The 23694-nt window shown below is 41.1% G+C and overlaps 1 protein-coding gene across 4 annotated transcripts; it reads right to left on the bottom strand.

The window, feature by feature from the left end:
* Nucleotides 1–483: 483 nt before the first annotated feature.
* PCF11 (PCF11 cleavage and polyadenylation factor subunit) lies at nucleotides 484–21807 on the bottom strand. 4 transcript variants are annotated; one of them, XM_049823412.1, is made up of 17 exons: nucleotides 21111–21201; nucleotides 16669–17045; nucleotides 16113–16238; nucleotides 13638–13826; nucleotides 13029–13220; nucleotides 11059–12167; nucleotides 10608–10797; nucleotides 9876–10518; nucleotides 8298–9790; nucleotides 6867–6954; nucleotides 6024–6143; nucleotides 5396–5504; nucleotides 4632–4815; nucleotides 3998–4153; nucleotides 2818–2910; nucleotides 2227–2262; nucleotides 484–1601 (listed from the first exon to the last, which is right to left on the bottom strand). In XM_049823412.1, the coding sequence occupies exons 2-17, from the start codon at nucleotides 16852–16854 to the stop codon at nucleotides 1392–1394; spliced, it is 5124 nt and encodes a 1707-aa protein (XP_049679369.1). In that variant the 5' UTR covers nucleotides 16855–17045; nucleotides 21111–21201; the 3' UTR covers nucleotides 484–1391. The 4 variants fall into 4 exon arrangements, with proteins under 4 accessions (XP_049679369.1, XP_049679368.1, XP_049679367.1 ...); XM_049823411.1 differs by lacking the exon at nucleotides 16669–17045 and having other exon boundaries at nucleotides 5396–5501; nucleotides 21111–21807; XM_049823410.1 differs by lacking the exon at nucleotides 16669–17045 and having other exon boundaries at nucleotides 21111–21805.
* Between the last annotated feature and the right edge of the window lie 1887 nt (nucleotides 21808–23694).

Genomic DNA, 23694 nt, shown 5'->3' with positions numbered 1-23694 from the left:
ATCTCCTAAGTATTTTTGTTCCTCTAGACTCCCTCTGAAAGGTATTTTTAAGGCTGGCATCTAGAACTGGGCACACTCACAACTATAGCTACAACCTTAATATGAGAGTCAAGTAGTTATTCACATCTTAAAAACTGCCTGAAGCCTGACTGTGAAGATGGGAAGAAGTGTTGCAGCCAACAGCAAAATCACCTTCCCAGCTGATAATTTCTACTTACATCATACACTAAGGGTGAATTCCAATCCCCCAAGTATCCTTGCTGCAAGAGTAATATACTAGGACTGTGACATTGCTCTCTTGACTTTTCGTGCTTTTGTCTTGCTCCCAGCAGCTTTAAAAATACGCACTAAACACATGGCAGAGCAAATAAAACATTAAATGCATATTGTTCTCAGACACACAATTGTATGGTTATTTCCAATCCCACAAACATGCCAGCCACACAAACCCGTTACTGAAAGGAAGAGACTCACACTCAAATATATGCTTAATTTTATTTATTACATTTAAGAAATATTAACATCTCAGGATATCTGGTTTACCATCTAAGTCCAGTCATAAGCAACAAAAAAAACCTGTTAACCATGTTTCGAATGAGCATTCTTACATTCATTCCCCCCTGTAACGTAAAGAAAAGTTTGTTCAGCTGTATTAAATTCTTATGTGTTTGACTAATTGAAAAAAAAAAAATAATCATTAAAAATGTCTTAACTACCAGGCATCCTGGTTTGTTAATTGTTTGTTGGCACTTGTGTTCACAATCAAGCACTCCAGTTGGTTTGTTAAATTTTCCCCTTCTACCCAGAACTGTCTTTTTGGTTTGTTTTTCTGTTTTTTGTTTTTTTGTTTTTTTTTTTAAATATCTGGATATGTAAGTTTGTTCAAATAAGTTTAAAAAGAAAATAAATGCACGGTTGTCTGTCTGAGAAGCTCCTGCACTGCTTCCCTTGATAACCCACCTATGGGATAACTGGAGGAAGTTACTTGCTTTCATTTTTCTGAATCTTATTGAGCAAAAGTTCTTTTTAATTCCATTTCAACTGAAAAAAGTACAGAAACACTTCATTTGATGGTGTGCATAAACATTACACTCCATATATAGCAAAAATATCTTTTATTTATAATTTACATTTCCACAAGTGAAAATCGTACATTTTTACATATACCATTTCATTCCATTAAATTTTCACGCATCTACAGAACTTTCACACAATGACACCTGAAACTGTGCAGGCAATAAGAAATTCAAATACAAAAATGTATTTATTAACCAAACAGTAGTTGAGGCCCTGCCTCAGTTGAACATTTTTATTTCATATAAAAAGTATTTGCCTTCCAGAGTTAACACAGCAGCTCTTCTGTAAAAAAAAGAATTCATACCTCAGTTCATTTAAACAGACTCATCAGGTTCTGTCTTGATATCTGTAGATGCAGGTGTGCTCTCTTCTGCACAGGCAGTAGGGGTGTCATCAGGTTCTTCTTTGACTTTAGGTGAGTCGCAGGACTCTGGTGTTTCTTGTTTAACAATGTTCAACATTATATTTAGTGGATTTTCTACAGGAGTCTTGCTGGGAGATGGTGTGCAATCAAATGATGATGTCTGCAAAGTGAAAGTCAATGTAGCATTAACACACATTAAACCAACGATTTTTAGCTTCTTATCCCTTTTACTCTTTTTCAAAATGCAAACAAGTTGACAGTCAGACACTCAAAATCCAAACTTCTACTTTTATCAAGATCCTAAGAAAACAGATTTATTCTTTAATAGCATTACTTTTTCACAATTACTTTGAAAGGGTATCCTCCAAGCAGGGATGAAATGTTTAACACATTACCATAAACTATTCCCTGCTGTCCCCAGGGGAATGGTAACTCCTAAAGCCTTAAAAATGTAACACACACCAACACCCATTTACTCCATTTTTGCAAATTCCTAAGATTAGGCACATTATTCAACAATAAATGCATGATGTGTTTTCAAACCATGGTTTTGCTTTAGTCATGTATGACACACAAGCTGTCACAGTACATCACAATAAGAAATACATCTTAGCTAATTCTGTATTATATACTTGCTATGCCCAAAGCCTTCGATTCTTTGTCTAGTCATAGGCAAGAGAAACAGGTAGCACATTCTGAACACATCTGCTCCCTGCAAAGTCAGAGATCAAGCAAACAAACTGAAAGCAAAATCCTTCAAAGAATATGAAGAAGGATTCACTTACGTTTTGGTAATCTTCATAGCAAGATGGATGGTAAATCTGAAAAAGAATTGTTATAAAATTTAAATACATAAAAATAAATTATAGCAGGATCACTGGTTATGAACAGAACAGTGACAATTACACACACATCACACAATTTGTCTAGAAAAACAATGGTATAAGCAGGCCAAGTGTGGTGTCAAATATAACTGGGAAAAGATTTTGTGTATGTTTATTTAGGAAAAGTTATCATAGAGAAGCCTGGGAAGCATTGGGAATTGTGTACAGCTGTATACAGAAATAATTGAACCAATATCTACACCCATATATAGAGACATTCATTTTTATTTTAGCACTGCAGTATAAGGGAAGGTTAGTGACCCTATACTAATGATATACCCCCTATACTAATGATATACCAGGACTTCAAGCACTTCCGAAGGCTAAGGTATTTATGTACTTGGAAGCCAGAAAAACTACCGTGGGAATCTGCCAGTAGAGAAAGCACTGCTGGCCCTCCCTCTCCACCCCCCCTTTTTTTTTTCTTTTTGCTATAATTCTTCAGGTTGTTTTACTATAAATAACTATCACATGTAAGTATGATCAGATTACCTTTTCATCTACTCTGATAGCATTCTTCAGGTGCCACTCTTCCTCTTCCTCATCCCAATACTGTTCAAATTGCTCTTGGCAAATTTCACAGCTCTGTAAAGTTATTGGAGTAACAAGATAAATGATGTTATTGTAACAATTTACTAAACACATTAACTTCAAGAACCTAGTAACAGTCAAAAAAGGGTCTTTTAAATTAAGATAAATACATTAAGACTACAACATGATCTTTCGTCCACACTTTAAAAATAACTTTAGAAAACTTTACTTAAAAATTCTTTGCGTATAGCTTGCAGACTGCACAATGATCATTGTCCGGCCTTCAAGATTGCTGTCACTTGAGAAAGGTAAGCTTTGCCTTTTTAGCTATAAGTCTCTGCAAAACACTTTGTAACCATCTAATGGCGTTTTACTGTCTTATTGTCTTATTTAAGACAATACAGTACAGGTATTTAATTAATTTTATTTATGGATTACCTTCACTCTTCCCCTTAATGGAGAGTCTCAAATTAAAAAGGCAGAACTTTTAGATGAAGTATTAACATTTTTAGTACTTCTGTGCAAAATAATCACCTCAGAGAACAAAGCACAAAAAGTATTTTTTGAAATTAAAACAAACGCCTTCATGGCTTGATAGCTAGTTTCTTAGAGGCTTAGCTTGTAAAACTAAATTGTAATGCTACTAACATTTGTATTTGATTACTACATCAATTCATCTACCAAAATACATATCTAGTAGTTACTTTAAGATTGAGATATTACTTTGTCCTAATGCCCATCTTCTAATGAAAAAGAAATTTCTGGGTCAAGGTATCAAAAACCCAGTAAATACCATCATAATTTGAATGACAAAGGACTATTTCCAATTCACTTGCTCTATTTACTCTTTCTACGGAAACATTCAGTAAATTAACACACTTTGCCTGTTTCAATTTTGCTAAAACGGTGGGATGCCAATGGGTGTAAATTTTTTTGAACTACAGGAGATTCATACTACTATCTGCCCCTGCGAAACAACCATTACACACACAAATACACCACCTACAACGTAGTTGCACAGAGGTCGAAGAACAAGACTTCAGTCTACATATAGCCCACTGTATGAAAGAATGCTGTAAGCTTCCTTGAAGTATTAGATGATTCTCAGTATCTGGGCTAATAAAGGCAAGCTGGAACTTACCTCAACTGCTCCAGCTGGTCCAGCAGGGACACTCTGAAACTCCTTCTCTTTCGCAGCTTCTTGTGTCTTCAACACCACCTCTTCATGAGCTTTTTCAAAAAACTGGCTTTTTGCACGCTCCTCTAGATCGGCTATTTCTTCAAATTCAATCCAGTCCTGAGGAAAAAGTTTTCATTCACACTCAAGACACTGACAAATAGCCAGAAATGTTTAAAAAATACATGGGGTTGGAGCAGGAAGAGAAGACATCCCCAAAGTAGCATATTTAATAGATCTTACTTCATTAAAACCGAAGTGCTCCTCACATGCAGCATGAGCACAGTGCACACTTTCTCACAATGCTACACTTCAAAAAAAGCTTTTTTCAGAAAAAACACTATCCTTTGATTTCCATTCCATCCTCAGTGCAATGAAAACAGTACCAATAGCTTCAAACTGTTTATTGTTCATCATACAATTGCCTTTTGTGTTTTGACAGGCATTTGAGAACTACTTGAAATATCTAAGACATCATTGTTTACCAAAGGCCAACTCCCGTGACCATGTAAACTTCAACTGCATTCCTACAGCACATAAACAACTAAAACACAGAATCCAGCCTGTAATTTATCAAGACACATACTGCCTTACTTACTGTTAAACTGTAGTACCATCTTCTGTGTGTAATTTTTCTGCTAACATCTTTTTCTGTCCGGTTCTGACGATAATGCCAATCTAAATGATCTGCATAAACATCTGTCTGTGAAGTAGTGAACCTCATTCCACATGAGTAACACTGAATTCCAGTGTACAGTCGATTTATAACACTATCATAACGCCTACAAGAAGGGAAAAAAAGAGTCTTAACACTTCTTTGAAAAGAAACAGGTAAGAAGTTTCTCAGTAAGTCATTTCATATGCCCACAAGAGTAGAGGAAAAGCATCAATGTACTGTAAGATTAAAGCACACAATATAGCTAAATTCTTCCCGATTTTCATAACACAACCAATTGATACATTCAAATCACAAACAACGGGTTCATATTAACTATTCATGAGAAACACACTAGTGCTCATTTCATGCCTACTAGCTTCATCACCTAATAGTGCATAAAATGGCAACACTTGCATTTGGCTCAGCTTTGCACACTACCACAAAGGTGGTAAAATTAGTAGTAACAAAGGAAGAAACACTGGCTTCAATACATATCACAACCTAACTGATTAATTAACAACATGCAACTTGTGTTTTCCCAGGTTAATTTTGCCTCTTCTTCCTCCCTCAAGTTCTTCAAGGCTAACATAAAAAAAAAGTGACATATAATCTTTTAAAAGCTCTCAGCTGTCTTTGGATTAACTGTCTAGATACTACCATGCCACGATTCTTACTACACTGTAAACTCATTCTACTATACGCACTGTCTAAGTTCTTCAACTGTGAAGTTAGTGAGGTCTGGAACATTTTGATCTTCATTCTGGTCATCATCTTCCTCTTCAGCAGCTGGCTGGGCTGATGTTTCATTCACTTCTAGAAAGCATAAAGATACCATTTTATCAAAGTTTCAGTACATTATCAGAAAGAAGCGACATGCTCATGAAAGTTCTTTTTAGTTGACTATTAATAAATACGATCTGACTAGGCTAAAGTACAAGTGTGCAATAGCCAAGTCAGTCATCCTCTAACATTAAAAAAAGCATACAAGATACTACAAGTTACTCAGAATTTCAATTCAGGAAAACAGTAATTCACCTCTGTCTTTGGCATTAAAATTCAGTCTTCAGAGACACAGAAATATTGCAGAAACTGACAGGAATCTGAGTTACGGAGGCACCGCATCAAAGACAAAACTGACTGCTCTGGATAGCTGAAGTGTACAAATTAAACCAGACACTAAGCATTTACTCCATCACATGCACTAAATTCCTCCCCCCCAAAAAAGTTCAGTTTTTTAAAAAAAAGTGCAGGAGTTCACAAAAGTTCTTATACTTAGCTTTACACTTCAGCTGTGGATAAACTGAGTAGTTAGAATGTAATGGATCTACATACGCGCTGAAGTGGAGTCAGTTTTTGACAGTTTGAGGATCCCTGTTGACAGCAGTTTAGCAAACAATTCATTGACATCAAGCTGTCCAAGGTGGTTATCAGGATATGAATGTGGAAGGGCTCCTGGGGAAAAACATCGACATTCAAGGAGACAACACGTTAGCATTAGAAATTTACTTCACTTTTATCAGTGTATTTCACAACACACTCTTCCTTCTGCCTCTTGTTTCTTCCATTTTTTATTTCAAATTATTTACCAACTCTCTTTATGTCTAGTCTTTGGCTAATTTCTTCCCTTGCAACAGCTTCCTTCATAATGTATTCTGAAGTGCTATCTGAGCTGGTTGCCCATACACAGATTTCTACTGGATAGTGTTTACTGAAATGCAGTATTTTTCTTATTTTACACTGAAATATTTCACCAGGACCTATTGACTTCATCGCATACTTTAACCATTTATGATGTTTTTAGAAGCTTTTCATTACTAACCACTCATATACTGGGAACATTTACACACCCTGACAAATTCAAGCCAGACCTACAGACTGGTGCCTACCAGAAAAGCAGACCAAAATTTCCCTTTTTGATTTTCTTTTCTAGCACAACTACCAAAACCACATGGTATGGATAATGAAGACTAATGAAAGCCTTCACCGTTTGAGGGAAAACACTTAAGAGATGAAGGTATTACAGAAACCACATCTATGGTCACCTCACTGAGAATGCTTCCCTTAGACCACACAGACCTAGCACAACAGGACATTACAAAAGGGTAATTTTTGTGGCTACTAACAAACAGAACAATCCAAAAGAAATAAAAGGAAGTTAATTATTTTGTTACAGACCTGCAGGGTTCTGAACAAAACTTCCAGGATTTGGCAAATACTGTTGACCTTGGCCATAAGGCCCTGGTTGAGCAGACATGAGAGAAACCTGTGAAAGTAAACATTTAAGTATTTTTTTTTAATAATAATACCATTATAAACTTAGGGTTTTTTAATTTTATCATTAACTTCTAGATGTTTTTCAATAATTTTATATATTAAACTCCTTCCAGGAGTGAACCATGTCAGCCTGGTATTGAAGGGTCCACAAACGACTACGTAACCTTTCCCTCATTTTCATTTCCCACTAGAAAAATTTCAGAACACATACTCATTTTGCGTAACATTTAAATTAAAAAAAACCACCTTTTCTTCTACCTATCGAGCCTTCAGTCACATTTTCCAAACACAGTACTTCCTTTCAAATAGCTCCTGTTCACCAAAACAGAGCTCGTCAGAAAGAAATCTGAGAAACCAGTAAACATCTATTAACAAATGCTACGATTCTTACACAACTACTGAAATAACATTCACTGTATGAAACACATCTTTAAAGCAGGACTTTTCAGCAAACCAGCTACGGTAAGCTTCAGGTAGAAAAACAGTTTTTATAACACACTTGTAATAAAAATGGATTTTCCCTAATTAGCTGCTTTCTGGATTTGCAAATTATTTAAAATTTTATCCCATTAGAGGTCAGCAGGACACATTACCTGCTTTTGTACAATCAGTTAACTCTTCATGTTCAATTATTATCCCCCAAATGAAAAATTCTCTCTAAAATCTCTAACCTACTGAAAGAGATGACATCGTGTTCACTGATGTAAAGTATCATTTTCCCCTTTCGAGAACACTTCTAACACACAACAGCAAAGACAACTAACTCCTAAAGCATGCCAGTGCCGATAATTTTAAAAGACTGTAATTCAACAATGTCCGCATCTTTCTCAATTCCCCCAAGTTATGGGTATCTCTCTAAAACTGGCTTGTCACCAGTACTAACAGCTGCAAAAAGACAACAGAATTATTTTGGTCCATTTTAATTCTACACCTCTTAGAAAAATGAATCATGTATATTCACTTACATCATCTTTCATGCTTTATATAGAATTCACTTTTGTGCAAGTTTAATGAAAACACCCCAGGCTTCCAAGTACCTAGTTTTGTTTTCAAGTTAAAAATACTAAATTTACTGTCACATTCAGAGCTACGAAGTGATCCTAAAGATCCACTATTTTGTTTAATTCTTAAAATGAGATTCTTAAAAACTAGCAAAACATGTCCTTAAATTATATATAAACTGCTGAAGAAGGATGACTTTTTTAGCTTGAAACTGGCTCCCAGTCTGCCAGCTCTTCAGAAAAATCTTCAATTTTTAAAGGAATAAAACCCGCTAATTCTCTACACAAAAACACTTCTCCAAGCAAACCATTTAATGCAATCAGTTCTTACCTGATTACTTCCCATTGGCATATTATTGAAGTTTCCATATTGAGGACCCTGAAGACTTTTTTCATCAAAGTAATGTCCAGCTCTCAATGGGAAGTTCTGTGCTCCTGGGCCAGCTGGTCCATTGAAATTTGGTCCAGGCGAACCATCAAATATATCCGGTCTCTGGAACTGCATCCCGTGAGATGGTCCATTGTAGCCCTGGCTGGGATGATCGACAAACGGACCACCTTGTCCATATGGTGACATTTCTAGTCTTGAGGCAGGATGGTTAGCTACATTTTCGAAACGTGCACCTTGAAGGCCAAGGGGCAAGTCAAATCTAGAGGCTGGCTGGTGAGGTCCATCAAATCTTTGAGGTATGGCTGTATCAAATCGTGGTTGTGCCTGCTGGCCAGGTGCCCTTTCAAATCTTGGACCAGGCTGTCCATGAATTCCATCAAATCTTTGCAAGAGAGACAGCTGTCCAGGCTGACCATCAAATCCAGCTGCGTGACAACCATCAAATCTTGGACCGGCCCGACCCAGAGGACCATCAAATCTAAGTCCACCAGCTCCCTGGTGTACTGGTCCATCAATCAACCTAGGACCCACACCTGGCTGACCATGTGGTCCTTCCAATCTGAGCCCACCACCTGATGGTCCATGTGGCCCCTCAAACCTGAGCCCACCGCCTGATGGTCCATGTGGCCCCAGAGGCTGACCATGTGGCCCCTCAAATCGGAGGCCACCTCCAGGTTGACCATGGGGTCCCAATGGCTGTAAATGTGGCCCCTCAAACCTGAGGCCACCTCCTGGTTGACCATGAGGCCCCAAGGGCTGACCATGGGGTCCCTCAAACCTGAGACCACCCCCTGGTTGACCTCGAGGCCCCATAGGTTGACCGTGAGGTCCCTCAAACCTGAGACCACCTGAAGGCTGACCACGGGGACCCTCAAACCTGAGACCAACCCCAGGTCCTTCAAATCTAGGACCACCTACAGGCTGCCCTGCAGGCCCCTCGAATCGCAAAGGCCCACCTATCTGCCCAAGAGGTCCCTCAAACCTCAGCGGACCTCCTCCACCAACTTGTCCTGGGGGTCCTTCAAACCTCAGGGCCCCTGCCAGCTGCCCCGGTGGCCCATCAAATCTTAGGGGTCCAGCTCCCCCTGCTCCTGCTAGTGGTCCATCAAACTGAGAGGCACCAGCCCCCACCAAAGGCCCCTCAAATCTCATAGCAGCCTGTCCAGGTGGCCCATCAATTCTGGAACTTGAACCAGCAGCAGGACCATCAACAAAAGGACTTCCTTGTCCATCTACCCCAACCCTTGCAGCAGCCTGTCTAGGTGAGCCATCAAATAGAGGTCTGTCTTCCATTAGTGCACTTATCCTCTGCTTTGCTTCAATGCTTCCAAATCTTGATCCTGGACTTTCAGGAAACGGTGCTTTCTCTGGATCTTCATATCTAGTTCTTTTGAAACGTTCACTGAATGGTGATCTTGGTTCCTCTCGAACACCTAAAAAACCCAGAACAAACCAGATAACCAGTCACTAAAATGTTGCCAATTATTTAACAGATTTTAAATAAAGAAAAGCACATACCAGCTTGCCCAAGAAGCTGTCTGTCTTCACGATTATCAAATCTGCAGATTGCATCACCATCTATTTTCTGGAACTCTGTTGCGCTTTTCCCCTGTTGTCTGAGAGCATCTCTAAATTCATCTGACTCTCCCCAGCTGTCATAAGGATCAAAGTTCTTAGAACCTCTTGCTCCTTTAGTAGCATTTTGTTCCTCAAGTCTTCGTCGACTCTCAAGTGGTGAGAGGTTATCGGCAAAAGGTCTGTTAGTGCCACTTACAGGAGAGTGTCTCCTTGACCTCTCTCCAAATGGTTCTTTTCTGTCGAACTGTACTCCACGCTTCGCTTTCGCTTGCTCACATTCTATTCCAGAAAGCAATGCATCGGGTATATGATAATCCAAAATATCATCAGGATCCAACAGATCAAGCCTTGACAATGAATGCTGAACTTGTGTTCTTTTTAGTTTAGCCTTATGTTCATAATATGTTAGTTCTGCATCCGACAGAAGAGGTTTCTTCTTCAAACCACATTTTTCTTCTGTAGGGTTATCCCAGACATTACATCTGTGCTTTCCTTCCTGATATTGGAACAGCTGTCGGATCTGATGAGCTACCATGAGGAACTCATCTTGTGTTATTTCACCAGATGTTAAACGTTCATTTGCCTAGAATATAAAGTTAAAGTTTAGACTTCCAAAGAGAAAAGCAAACTATACCCAGGATACTTCTATGAAGACAGATTTACCAATATTACCTTCTTAAGTAATTCCCTCTTGCTTGCAGATGTCAATTCTTTGGGGATCTGTAAATTGGCATCCACACTTAAGCGGTGCTGCTGCTTTGGTGCTCGGGGTGATAAAATTCCTTTGCCAGCAGGCCAGTTTTCCCGGTGTCTTTGGTGAGGAGATTTACCAAGTGCTTGGTGTTCTTCATTCTGCTGTGAGCTGAAAGCAAGAATGTATTTAAAATACAGATCACTCCTTTATTCAGGACATTACTCTTACATCCCTATTAGAACTGATCATGGCAAAACAGCACTATCACCTTATAATCTAAGTATGTATCATTTCCGTATTTTACTAGTAGAAGTTAAACTTATAAATTTTAACAACCTGAACATTGCCTCCCAAAGCCAACTATACTGAAGTCAGCAGTAGAATTTCCACTGACTTTAAACAGAAGTCGTTTAAATGATAGTAACTTACTTTTTATTTTCTTCCCAACCAGATTTCCACCTCTTGCCTGATTTGGATCCTTGCCAATTTTCTGCATTCTCCTTTGGATCAGGAGACACTTTTGTAGAATGCTGGCTTGCCGCTTCTTGGGGCCTGTCTTCTTGGGCTTTTTTCACTCTCCTCGGATCTCGCACCTCTTGTTTAACGTTTCTCTTATTAGAATTTCTTTCATCTCTTGCTGCTTGTGTGCCTTCTTCAACATGAGACTGCTTAGGGCCTATCTGACGTATCTTTCCTATTTTAGGAGTTGATGAAGTGGGAGATAAACTCCTAAGTCTTCTTTTCGGTGATCTCCTCTCTCGTCTTTTTGGAGAATGGGTAGATGGTGACCGTGCCTTAGGAGAGCGTGATCGTGACCGTTTTCTATTACTCGATCTCCCTTGTTTTCCACCCTGTTTTTCTGACTCCTCTGTAGTCGTGTCTTGTTTCTGAACAGCACCATTAATCACTTTATTTCTGCTGCCTGCTGGTCTATGTTCACATGTCTTATGTTCCTCTTTTTCTTTTTTCTCTGTATTTCTCCGCTTTTCTTTCACCTCCTCCTCTTTGCCCTCCAACTTATCTTGAAGATGTCTTTTCAGTCTTGGATCCCGCTTACTAATTTCAGATACTTTTGTGCTTTCACATTCCTGGGTTTTAGTATCTTTAGCATTGGGTAGCTTATTTTTCAAAGGGGATGGTGATTTAGATTTTGCTTCTGACTGGTCAAGTTCTTTCTTTTGTGTTTTTTCACTTGCTTTCAATTTTTCTTGCTTTGTTGAGTTTTGTTTTTCAGCCTGTGTTGTTTTGTTTGCCTTGGTATCAGACTGACTAGTTGTGGTTGGTGGAAATTCTTTCCTATGAGATTGATCTTTAGCATGAGAAGAATGTTGAGCCATCCTATTAAGTCGGGGATCCCTATTTACCATTTTGATATCATGAAGTGGAGGACTTGGGGATGGTTTGTTTTTTTCGGATTGCACAGCAGTCTGATGAGGTGGTTTAACTGTCATGTGAGGTGTGGGAGACATGTGTTGCTTGGAAGGTGCTGGAACTGAAGCTATAGTAGATGATCCTTGCTGAACACTAAGAGATACAGCCTGAAATAGGAAAAAATCCAGCATTAATCTGCATGACATAACTCCTACCCCAAGATGATCATAGTCTGTCTCGAAACCAAAAGTATAAACAGAAATGTCTTGAAAGTTATGAGATTCAACCATTTAACTCAAATGACCCACTAATTGCTAATCACAAGTGCTAAAATAATGCAGTACCATTACAAAAGATCAAACTCAATATAATGCAAAATCAGTACTACAAAGTCAATACTGCAAAACATGTTACTTAGGCACATGTTCTCATTACAGCATTAGTCTTTCTATATATTCCACATGCTCAAGGCAAATAAGCTGCCAACTATCTGATATAATTTTCGTATTTCTACACTGCAAAGATGCTTTATTTTGGTACCATCAACTGTCAATATAGCAAGACTTTCAATTACACATGTAAAAAACTACAGCTTAACCACCATCTTCGGATGGTGGCATCAAACCAACCTGACCTAATGAGGAAACTGCCTTTATTTCCAACAGTCACGCTTCCTTGTTCTCTAAGAGCAAATATATTTGGAAAAGCCTGGTTTGCTGTAAGCCACAAGAAGAGGTGGAAGAAAAGGATCATTGGCAGGCATCATTTTGGAGAGAAGTTAAAAACAGAAAACCAAAAACTTCACCTTTTTTTTTTTTAACCTCTATTTTGAGTGTAACCCTTAAGGTTTTGAGGTAACAAATACTGTTCACGAACCCCAGATCAACTTGCATTGCTCTAGTTCTAAAATAGCTATGCTTCTCTATCATGATGAAAAAAATAATGTATGGCAGTTACCAGTATAGCTAAGTACTGTCCAAAAGAAAGTGAGTCCCAACTATAAAAGTTTCATCAGCTATCTTACTCACCAACTGTGCTTTAGTTTGTTCCAGCTCCAGCTCTAATTTTTTTTGCTGAAGTTCTAACAACTGCTTTTGCTTTGCAAGCAATTGCTGCCTTATCAGTTGCTCCTGTGTCAAATTCTTTTGTATTTCAGGAACAGCTGGAGGAGTAGAGGCACCAGAAGTGACAGCAGAGGTAGGTGCAGTAGATTCCTCTGGCTAAAAACAGAATAAAAAAAGTTACATTTAAAATCCTGATGGAATCAACTAACTCCACCTCCTTGAACTGTTATCATGATCCAGCACTGCGACTTAGTTTGTGTAACAGCTATAAATTGCATTTTTAATGCAAAATATAACTAAAATAATTTGAAACTTTAGCCCCATTAGAATTTGCCTGCTGTGACAGGTGTACATGATGTTAATATAAATTAATCAGTGTTCCAAAAATCCAGAATACAGTTTTGAAATATAAAAACCAAACCCATCAAATATTCTGAATTCGGAAATTCCTCTTACCTGTCTACAAACGTCAGATACTTCATTCTTAATATACTAAATTGTCAAAAAGCAGCATACAAACAATGAAAACTACACGTATTACCATCTGTTCACACAGTAGGCATAAAGACTTACCGATTTATTTAAAAATTTAGGATTCACATGGATGCTAGAAGTATTCACATTTGGGGGCAGAGGTTTAATTGGCCAAGCAGGATCTAATGAGTTGACTCTGACATCAAGTGCATACAGTTTCTTCAAAGGAAAAATATCATCCCATGTGGAGCGTAATTTAAATAAACTTTTCCTAGTATTTTCATCCACCTAAAACAATAAAACAATTCTATGGCTTGTTAAGTTAATATAAAACAATTTCTTAAACTTTTCTGTAGAACTTAAGATTTCATTTATTTCCTATTTCTATCAACAATTCGGCATTTTAACACATTGAACTTGCTATACAGAATTTATAAGCAGTGCAGATCATACGTCTATACCAACGGAACGAGTAACAGAAGTTCAAATGTAGAATTGTTGTTTCAAGGCCATTTGAAGGTTTTATTGTGTATTACCATTCTCTGAGAATTTTCTTTCAACTTTTCCATTACCAAAATTCTCATTTTACTTGCCCAATTTCTGTGGAAAAAATACAGTAACAAAAATATTGAAAGGCAACAGCCTCTAAGACAATACATTATTAAAGTGTTTGTGCTGAATGGAGTGAAACAATGATAAACAAATCAGGAAACAACAAACTTTGTGAACAGAAAAGGTGTTTTGCTCAGCTGTTTAGTCACTGAAGGATTTTTTTTTCCAACAAATGCAACAAAAAGGGTATTAGCTAAAATGAAGTCAATTATATTTCAGTCCAGCTGCAAACTTAGACCCATATGTGAGCCACAGATCAAGCACACTTGTAGGACCTGTGCCCATTTTACCTCTTCACAAACAATTAGTTCGTATTATCTCATGACAGGTAAGTTATAAATTTACAATAAAGCAAAATTTAGGTCATCTCGTAACTTTAGTTCAATTAATAAGTGAAAAACATTTGAGGACAAAACATATGCAGCTGTCCAAATGCCAATATCCCAATTCAATCATTGACTATGTAGAAGGCTTTTGCTGCAGTTTTATTTTTAAGATGTTACAGCAAGACAAAGAATAGTCTGGAAAGTTTGGAGGTTCTTTCAGGGAGGAGCAGGAACTTCAACAAAAATAATTAGCTACTGGGGGGGTGCCTCTATACAATTTTCAATGAGAGGGTATGAAGTTCACTGCAAAAGGTGCAGAAATGACTGAGCAGAAGTTTCTGACTTCATCAAGTGTCTAAAGATACTTTAGTGACCATTTACTGATAAAACAAAATTTTTAACAATGTCAGTGCTGGAGTTCTACTTGCATCTTTTAACACGACCAATTAAGCTATTAGAATTGACTGCTACTTTACACATTTAATTAATACACATTAATTAAATATTTCTTGTTAGCTTAGTAGACAGTTAACCTATAAAACTCTGAAAATCAGTTATTATCCAGAGCTTCAGCTGCAACATTAAATGCAACTCAGTAAAAGAACATTCACCATCTAGTACTGAAAAAACCAAGTAAGCGTCTACCTATCTTATCTACTCTACACACAGGAGTTTTAAGTGTTCTGTGGTCATTATTACAATCTATTTCTTATTTCATCATGCATTTTACATCTGAAAAGCATGTATAAAGCATACTGGGATCTCAGATCCTCACTGATATGTAATGGTAGATAAATATGCAAAAGCTCCATTCATCTAATTCATATGAGATGCCACTTTCTTATAGCATAGAGGAAACCACAGAATTTAACCCTTCATTTCTGATCCAACTTAAACCCATTCAAGCCCAGCCTTCCAAAAACTGGACTATGATTTGCCTTTCTCACTGAGGAATATGCACAATTGCTTCACTGGGTTTAAAGATTAAGAGCAAAAATTAAAAGATATGGCAGCAGTTTTCAATGTTGAATGAAATTAAAACACGTGTTTGTAATGTAATATAACAACACATTCTAAGACCCTTTCCCCCAAACAGCATTTTTTTCAAATCACAGACCACCAGGAAAGAATAAGGTGTCAGTGCTATTCACTCTTCACAGTTTAAGCACTCATTTTGCACATCATGAATTAAATAAATCAGACTAACTACAGAGAGAGAAGCTCTGAGAAATCCACAAGAAACTGATTCTAAGTCTATTCTTGTCATAAAGACTATCTCAAAAACAAACCAACAATTCATAATTAATTGGTTTATACATTACAAAAAAGTCCATCCAGGTAAGCAATCGGTAACCAAAATACTGTTAGTAAAATCTCGCCTGGATAGGAAAATTACAGATGGTTATGAACCAAATTAAATTAAGTAAGACTTTGCATCTTTCAGCTAACATGTAACTTTCGTGCTTCATAGCAGCAGGAATAATCCTCCACAGTATAGATACAATACTGAGATTTATAAAAAACAATCAATTTGTATAGTTCACCACCCAAGAAAACCCAAAACTGAAAGCATGTATTTATTTTACCAGGAACAAATTTCGCTTAGAATACAGAACTTTTCTGAAAGTGTATATACCTTTTCAAATACACAAATAAATGTTGCAACTAGGTTTTTAGTAAATGCAGTAAGATATTCTCTTCCCACATTCTTGACAATGGAATCCATAAGGTACATAACAGGGAGCTTCTCTGATGCAGGAGCCTGGAGTAATAAAAAGAAACTGAGAAGTTTAGTACAACAAAAACATATATTAAACTTTTTAAATAAAGGGATTACCAATCCCAGAAATACAGACCTCTCTTTTTGGTTGCCACTATAAACACCAAGGGATTTGGCTTGGGATTTTTTGTTTATACAAAAACTTATTCTGGAAAATCGATACTCAGTTCAAAGTATAACGCAGTGGGTCTATCACATAAAAAAGGAACACCTTAGATTATTTTGTTTGCGTATCAAAGCTTTGGAAAAAGGGGGGGAAAAAAAAAAAAAGAAGAAAAAAGCAGCCCACAAGACAGTATTGCCGCTAGTGTACTGAGTGTAACCTTTCAAAACCCACTTGAGAAAGTAACTTTAGCAGGAAACCATCGTTAGCACTTCAAGGAACTTCTAAAAAATAGTTCATAATTCAAACCTCCTGAATGCTTGTTTTTCTGGATTTCACAGAACACAAATCAGACTTCTGGCAAACAGCCCAAATTAGTGAACTTCTGCAGCCGTAGATTACATGTCGAGTATCAACAGTCTTTTCATAAACTAGACGCAGAATAGGTAACAAATATTTCACTGTAATCCAAACGGACAGAGCAAGGAGTCCCATTCTCTCTTGGCACTTGTAGATAGTGACAGTTCAGTTTTCCAGAGTGCATGCAAAAATGCACAGTCAGAACAAAGTTCAAAATGCAGACAAAACTCAATCATCTAGTCGACCGGGTAAATACACAGACAAGCTCAGGAACTGCAACCATGATTTTCACAGAAGGGAGTCTTCAAACTCTGGACACATCTTTGCTACAAGAGAAGGCTTGTTTTTTTGTTGTTTAGTTGTTTGGGGTTTTTTTTAAAATCCATTTTCAAAAAACTTGTAGCAAGTTTGTGCGATAGAAGTGTGGTGACGCTGGACCGCTACAGTGACTTCTAACGTACACAAAGCACTACTGGCCCAAATCAAGGTGATTTTAATGCCCACTGTTGGCTTTCACAAAGCAGAAGGCACAGCAAAGTTCCAGAAAACATCAGCAAGTACACAGACTTGTTGAAGAGGACAACATGAAAGACACCACCACAAGCCGTGTGTTGACCGTGATCCCCTTAGAAGAGCATCCACTCATAATACTTTAAGTCCTGTTCACCATCCTGTAAGCTCAGGATAAAACCAGAATAACTTCACTCACTGCTCATTTTCAACAGGATAGGCTACTCGGTTAATTAATGACACCTTACTTCGCAGCCCCGTTGTCCAGACAAGTGTGTGGAAGTGCTCTTGCTTTACAATTTTAGATTTAATTCCTTCCCCTTTAAGGTGGTTCACAGAAGGGCACCAAGTCAACAATATTTTTATATGGGTAAATTGCAATGTCTCCTCACCCTTAAATGTGTATTAATTTACTGTGACCTGAAACTTAATATTGAAGAGGGTAGAATTCCTTGTTAGTTGGGGCGTGGGGGTGGGGTGGGGTGTCACTGCCTTTGAGCATATTGAAAAAAAGTAAAAACAGGCAGGTGGTGTACTTTGTACATAAGACAACAGAAAAATGCAGTTAACTAATTGCAGCACATTAAAAGCCTATCTCACACTACAATGTAATACTGAGCTGTAAACAAGCTAATATGCAACAGTGTTAGAATAAATGCATCTCTCTGGCCTCAAAAAACAAAGACTGTGGGTCTACAGCTACTTAATATTAAAATGTCTGTGGAATACTGGTTTCTTCTTTAAAGCAGTCTGCACAATGGCACATTAAAACCACTAACTTTTAAGTTCTGAATGCCTGCCTTTATTAGAAAGGACAGTGCACAATTTCTGACTTTTAAAGTCAGCTGTTACAGAAACAAAGAGCTGTCTCAGAAGTACCTAAGCCCAGGAGCTACTGACACAGTATGTCATATTCTTCCATTTCACCAATGTATGGAAGTAGCTCATAATACTTAGCTAAGCTTCAAGTTTGAGATGCTGGGGAATCACTTAGTAGCAAAGGCACTGTGACAAGTTTAACTGTCACTTTCATTATGCATCAGACTGTTAGAAGTAATCACACATGGAAGCACCGTAATCTAGTAAGGAAGCCTACTTCAAACTACAGCACAGAATTAGAAGCTTAGCAGCATACCCTGCTTCAAATACAAGATATTCAGGTGTCACATTTTAAGAACCATGACTTAAATATGGTTGGAATATTTTAAGTTTTCTCTTCTGGAAATGTTTATCATGTCAAGGTATCTAGTACGTATTCCAATAACCACAAAAGGGAATCCCAGACTTGAATGTATTTTGTTTCCAGGTGGTCTATACAGTATTCCCTAGCAAGAAAGGTGCCCACATGACACTAACCAAAAGGCAGGGAGGCGCCGCATAATCACCAGAACACAGAAGAACGCTAACTCTGAGCTCATCAGCATAATATTAAAGACTTCATTACAGAATTCCCACTGTTCCTTCAAATAATGTAGAAAAGCTACTGTTGGAAATGTGTGGCTCTTTTTTATTAGTTTCCTAAAAGATTTCAAGTTTAAAATCATATCTGGCAATTGAACCCCAAGTCACAAACTCGTGCAAAAATTTGTTTAAAAAAAAACAACCTTGTATACAAAATGGGTCTTGGAAACAAATTCTGCACTATACAATGGTAAATAAAAAGACAAATACATATTTCACACTTTTTATTTACAAACTTTATAATACCAGTCACACATTTCAGAACCATTTATTAAATTGTAAAGCAGACCACTCAAGTTTTACACTAAACAAACTGTCTCCAGGCAACACTTTTTAAAAGTGGCTTAGTAAAGGAGATCACTTTCCCAGAAACAACTAAAAACTTGCCTTGAATAAACCACAGTCACAAACAGTAACTATGTAAAACTAACCATTGATACAGGATTTAAGACATCTTTAAAAAAAAACACACTTCAGGGCAGGCTCTAAATCACCCAGAAATGAAAAAAAAAAATTTTTGACAGCATTGATATTTATCACAAATCATTTTATACACATCCACTGCCCTTTAGGAGATATAATGGTGAGATCTATTAGATTATGAGGTCACCTCCCCAAGGAATGGCCAAACTCGGCCAATGGCAGCATTTAAAACTAGACTGGAAGAGGTCTGTGGAACACTAAAAAGCCATCCTGCATTGATAGAAAGATAGATTAAATAACTTAAGAGATCCTTCCCTCCCCATCATTAAGATAGTACAATTCTCACCATTATAAACCACGATTTAAAGCCAAAGGAAAAAAGCCTTTGAACACCTGAGATCAGAGGGAGCAAGGGAAACAACGGGGGAGGGGTGACTGGCACGAATAGGGGGGGGTATTGAAAGAAGAACCCTTTTCTTACAAAATGCTCTTGTTAAAAAGGTGCTGTAAACCCCCATCCATGTGCTGTGGCTGACTGATGTCAGCAACTGCCTGGGTTGGGCTCAGAGGGAGCCTCCTCTTTCCCTTCTTTTTATATCATGTGCCTTTCAGACGCCATGTTAGGATCCTACAGGCTGCTGCAGTTTCTACAGTCGGGGAGAATTTCTTCTTCCCCATCCTCAACCAATAAACTTCTCTAGCCAAAATAAATTAAATACGCACACAACGCTAGCATTACTCAGGGCACAGATCACCTGAAATCCAAACAGATTATCCCAAGCCCACAGAATTTTCTCTAATCAGGCAGAGCAAAACAATCCCCATCACCACCACACACAATTTTCTATCCGGAACAGATGATCACCTTTCACCCACAAACTTTTCTATAAGATAAGGGTGCCCACCCCCAGCAAAATAATACCTCACAGGGACCGCATTGGGAAAATAGCCTTAACTGATACTTAAAAGTCATTATATTTAGCTCTTCAGAAGTGGACAATTTGCGTGCTATAAACTCAACCTTATTTTTATTCCTTTAAACTACCCCCAAAAAGACCCCAACCCTCCACAGTATCTCCCAGTCAGGCCCTCTCTAATGGTCGCAATATTCGTCTGCTGTCGAAATCGCTAAATACAGGGGTTCAGACACCAGATTCGAGACACTGAATCCTGGCTCCATGTAGGGGGAAAGCCCAGCTACAAGGGCGAGGTGCTGCTGCCCAGTCACTGCCAGGCCGCCATGTTGTGTCTGGTATTTACACGGGGCTTAAATCGCGAGCCACGCTGCCCTCCCAAAGCTTTTGGTGGGGCGAGTCCCAAACCCTCCCCCCCCTGCTACGAACGGGGTGGTGTGGGGGCTGTTCCCCTCCCTCGAGTCCCCTGCTCCCTGTGGGGTGGAGGGTAGAAGCAGCAGCCTTAAGCTCAGCGATAGAAGGAGGAGCCCCCGACGCCTCGCCCCGTGCTCCCTGATCCCACCTAAGACACGCTTCCCCTCCGCCTGCTTCCCCCACAGCGGCCGCAGCCTCCTGGCCCTCTCCCCGCTGCCCCGGCCGGGGCGCTCCCCTCCCCGCCCCGAGTCCCCGGCACCCTCCATCCAGCTCCGTCGGAATCCTGCTCTCTCTGCTCGCCCCCTCATCAGCCGCCACCCCCCACCCCCCCCAACTACCTCCACGTCCCCTGAGCCCCGCTGCCTCGCCGGCCCCCGCCCCAAGCCCGGCCATACCCACCCCGCCGCTGGCCTCCTCGCCCCATCCGGCCCGCTGCCTGCCCCCCGAGCCTTCCCCTCTCTCTCGCCCTGTTTCCGTCTCTCGCCCTCGCCGCTTCGCCGTCTCTCCCTATCCCCTCTACCCTCCTCCTGCCGCCCCTCTGCCCGGCTCCGCCCGGGGGCCATCTCCCCCGCGCCCTTCCTCCTAGCCCCCGAGGCCGCCCTAGCCCGCTGCCCCGGCCGGTCCCCCCAGCAGTATAGGTAGGAGTAGTAGTCGGTGGAATATAAAAACCTTGGCGATTTGCGCCTCGATCAGGGAGACGATGTCCTTGGCGAAGGGCACGTTCTCCTCGGCCAGGATGGTCAGCATGTTGATGTGCGGCTTGCTGTTGAACGTCAGGTCCTCCAGCGACGACTGGTAATCGCGGCACGCGTCCTCCCGGGCCTCGCTGCTACCAGCGCTGCTCTCCGGGGCCGACATGCTTCTCCGACCGGGGCCCGCACCAGGACCCGACCCACCGACCGAGAGCCCCCTCCCCGCGATCCCCTGCCGCCGCCGCCGCCGAGCGATGCCGCCCCCCCCGCCGCTGCCGCTGGGCTCCTCTACCGCATCCTCCGGGCTGCGGCTCCCGCTGGCTGTAGTGCTGCCGTTCGCGCTGCCGCTCCTTCAGCCGCCGCCGACTCAGTCTCAACGCTCACAAAATGGCGGCGGCGGCTACGGTTCGCAAACCTCTTCCTCCAACCGTTGCGTCATGTGAAATTGTTCTCAGGAAAGGGGCCGGCGGCTTGGAAACCCCCTTTTGTTCGCTGGCTGCGCCCCGATTGGCTGGCGTCCCCTCTGCTCAGCTCGCGATTGGCTGGCTCACCGCGACGGCGGCCTCTAATTGGCTAGCGCCGCCCTTCGCCCCCTCCGATTGGCTCCTGCCCTAAAGCCCCGCTCTCACCCCGGCGTCCCCACTCGCAATTGGTTGCGTTTCCCGACTCCCCTGCTCCTAACCCGCTGCGCCTCTTCCTACCGCCTTCCGTCCCTGCTCGCAGCTCTGATTGGTGGCCCGCGCGATCCCGCCTTTCCGCCGAGACCGCGACCGTGACTGCGCGGCCCCGCCCCCTGCCCGCCATTGGGTCAGCCGTTGGGCCGGCAACGCCGTTACCCGCGCCGCCCCGCCTCCCGCTCCCTATTGGGTCAGCCGTTGGCCTGGCAACGCCACCCCGCCCACCGCCCTGAGGCGGGCCCGCGGCCGGGCGGCGGGCGCTGCCGGGCGGCCTCTCCGCCTCACGCAGCCCCCTACTCCCCCCTCGCCGCCTCACACAGCCCCCGACCCCTCCCCGCCGCCCCGGGAACGGCCCCTTGGCACCGGGGGAGCGGCGACTGCCGGCAGCCCCGTACCAGAGAAACCGCTCGCTCCGGCGTAGCGAGTCGTGTTAGTACAGGCCGCGGCGCTCAGGTAGGGCCTGTCAGCGAAAGCCGGCCTCGGCCTCGGCCTCGGCCTCGGCCGGGGGGGTTGTGCCACAGGAGCTGGGGGGGGGGGGCCGGCACGCCGCTCGGTGCGGCGCCAGCCGATCCAGGACACAGGATTTTCCCTACCGGGTGGGAATTCATTGGCCTCGGCGAGTGAGCCCGACCTCCCTCCTCCTGTGGTGGCCGGCTGTCTTGCGCCTTCTAACTGGTCACCCCTCACACCAGTGGGCTTGGGTCTGAACAGAGCCCGGAGCAGCGTTCCTCCTTTTCACTCCACTAGCAGGAGAGAGCTGGTGTAGTCAAAAGTAACAAAACCTGCTCTCGGTCATGAGATTTGCCCAAAGGTACCTCTTGGAAGCTACCTTGCTTGCAAAGCATGTTAAGGTATAGCCGTTCCTTTCCCCCGGCGCTGCATATTACTTATTAACTGTGGAGAACTGTCGGCATTTGAAAGTAGGCCATGGGTGAATGCTTCATTAAAATACACCTTGAAAAACACATTCTGTGAGATCGTTTTTAAAATGCGAGTTATATGTACCTACAAAATTAGATATATATATATTCTGTAAATATAGCAGAAATGGAGACCTGGCAAGTTTCTGGTAAAAGCTGCTGTTTGCCATTTTATCTGGATAGAAATGTATTTTAGTTTTTGTGTTCATATTTGTATCCCCTTTCTGAAAAATGTGACCTTCAAAAGAGGGAAGAGGGGACAGGAAACACAAGAGCGTCTTTTATTTTCCCATTGAGTTCTATGTTCATGTTTGTTCCTGTGAGCCTCAAAATGCCGTACCTTGTACACACAATTTCGCCTTTACAGTGTGTCACCACAAGATAAGGAAATGAAACTGAAGCTTCTGTCTCCAGCCAACCGAAGCTGGGGCTGCGAGACTTTTTCTTGGTGTAAATGTTAGCCAGCTATTTAAAGACACACTGTCCATAAAGAATATTAATTACATACCAGGAATCAAGCCATACTGTAAACTCAGTTTACTTGGCAAAAACAGTACATATTGTTCTGCTCCTGGGGGGAAAATGTGAGGGTGGGGAAATCTTGCTCCTCCTCAAATGACTATATTTGTAAGTTAGAATGCTCGTTCATACTAATTACAGGAGCAAAACCCATAATACAAGCAAAACTGCCTTGATGAGGATGTCATGTCGTCCAAGGCCACCTTCAAAACCAGATTTGCTGTTTACTAATCAGCAAAGGACCATGCCTGATGTGAGGCCAAGCGGTTTGCTACCCTCCGGAACACACCTGGCTCCCTGAGACCAAGTACACCCTACGTGCCTGAGCAGATCCAATACTTTAGTATATTACTAGTTTGTCTTTACTGGTCTCCATCAGAAGCTAGTAGTACCTCAGCAAGGTCTACAGGCTGTTAGCAAGAAGTTGCCTGTGAGGCCCCCATGC

The sequence above is a fragment of the Accipiter gentilis genome, chromosome 19 (genome assembly GCF_929443795.1).
Source record: "Accipiter gentilis chromosome 19, bAccGen1.1, whole genome shotgun sequence".
Classification (NCBI taxonomy): Eukaryota; Metazoa; Chordata; class Aves; order Accipitriformes; family Accipitridae; genus Astur; species Astur gentilis.
This window is presented reverse-complemented; position numbering and strand designations above follow the sequence as displayed.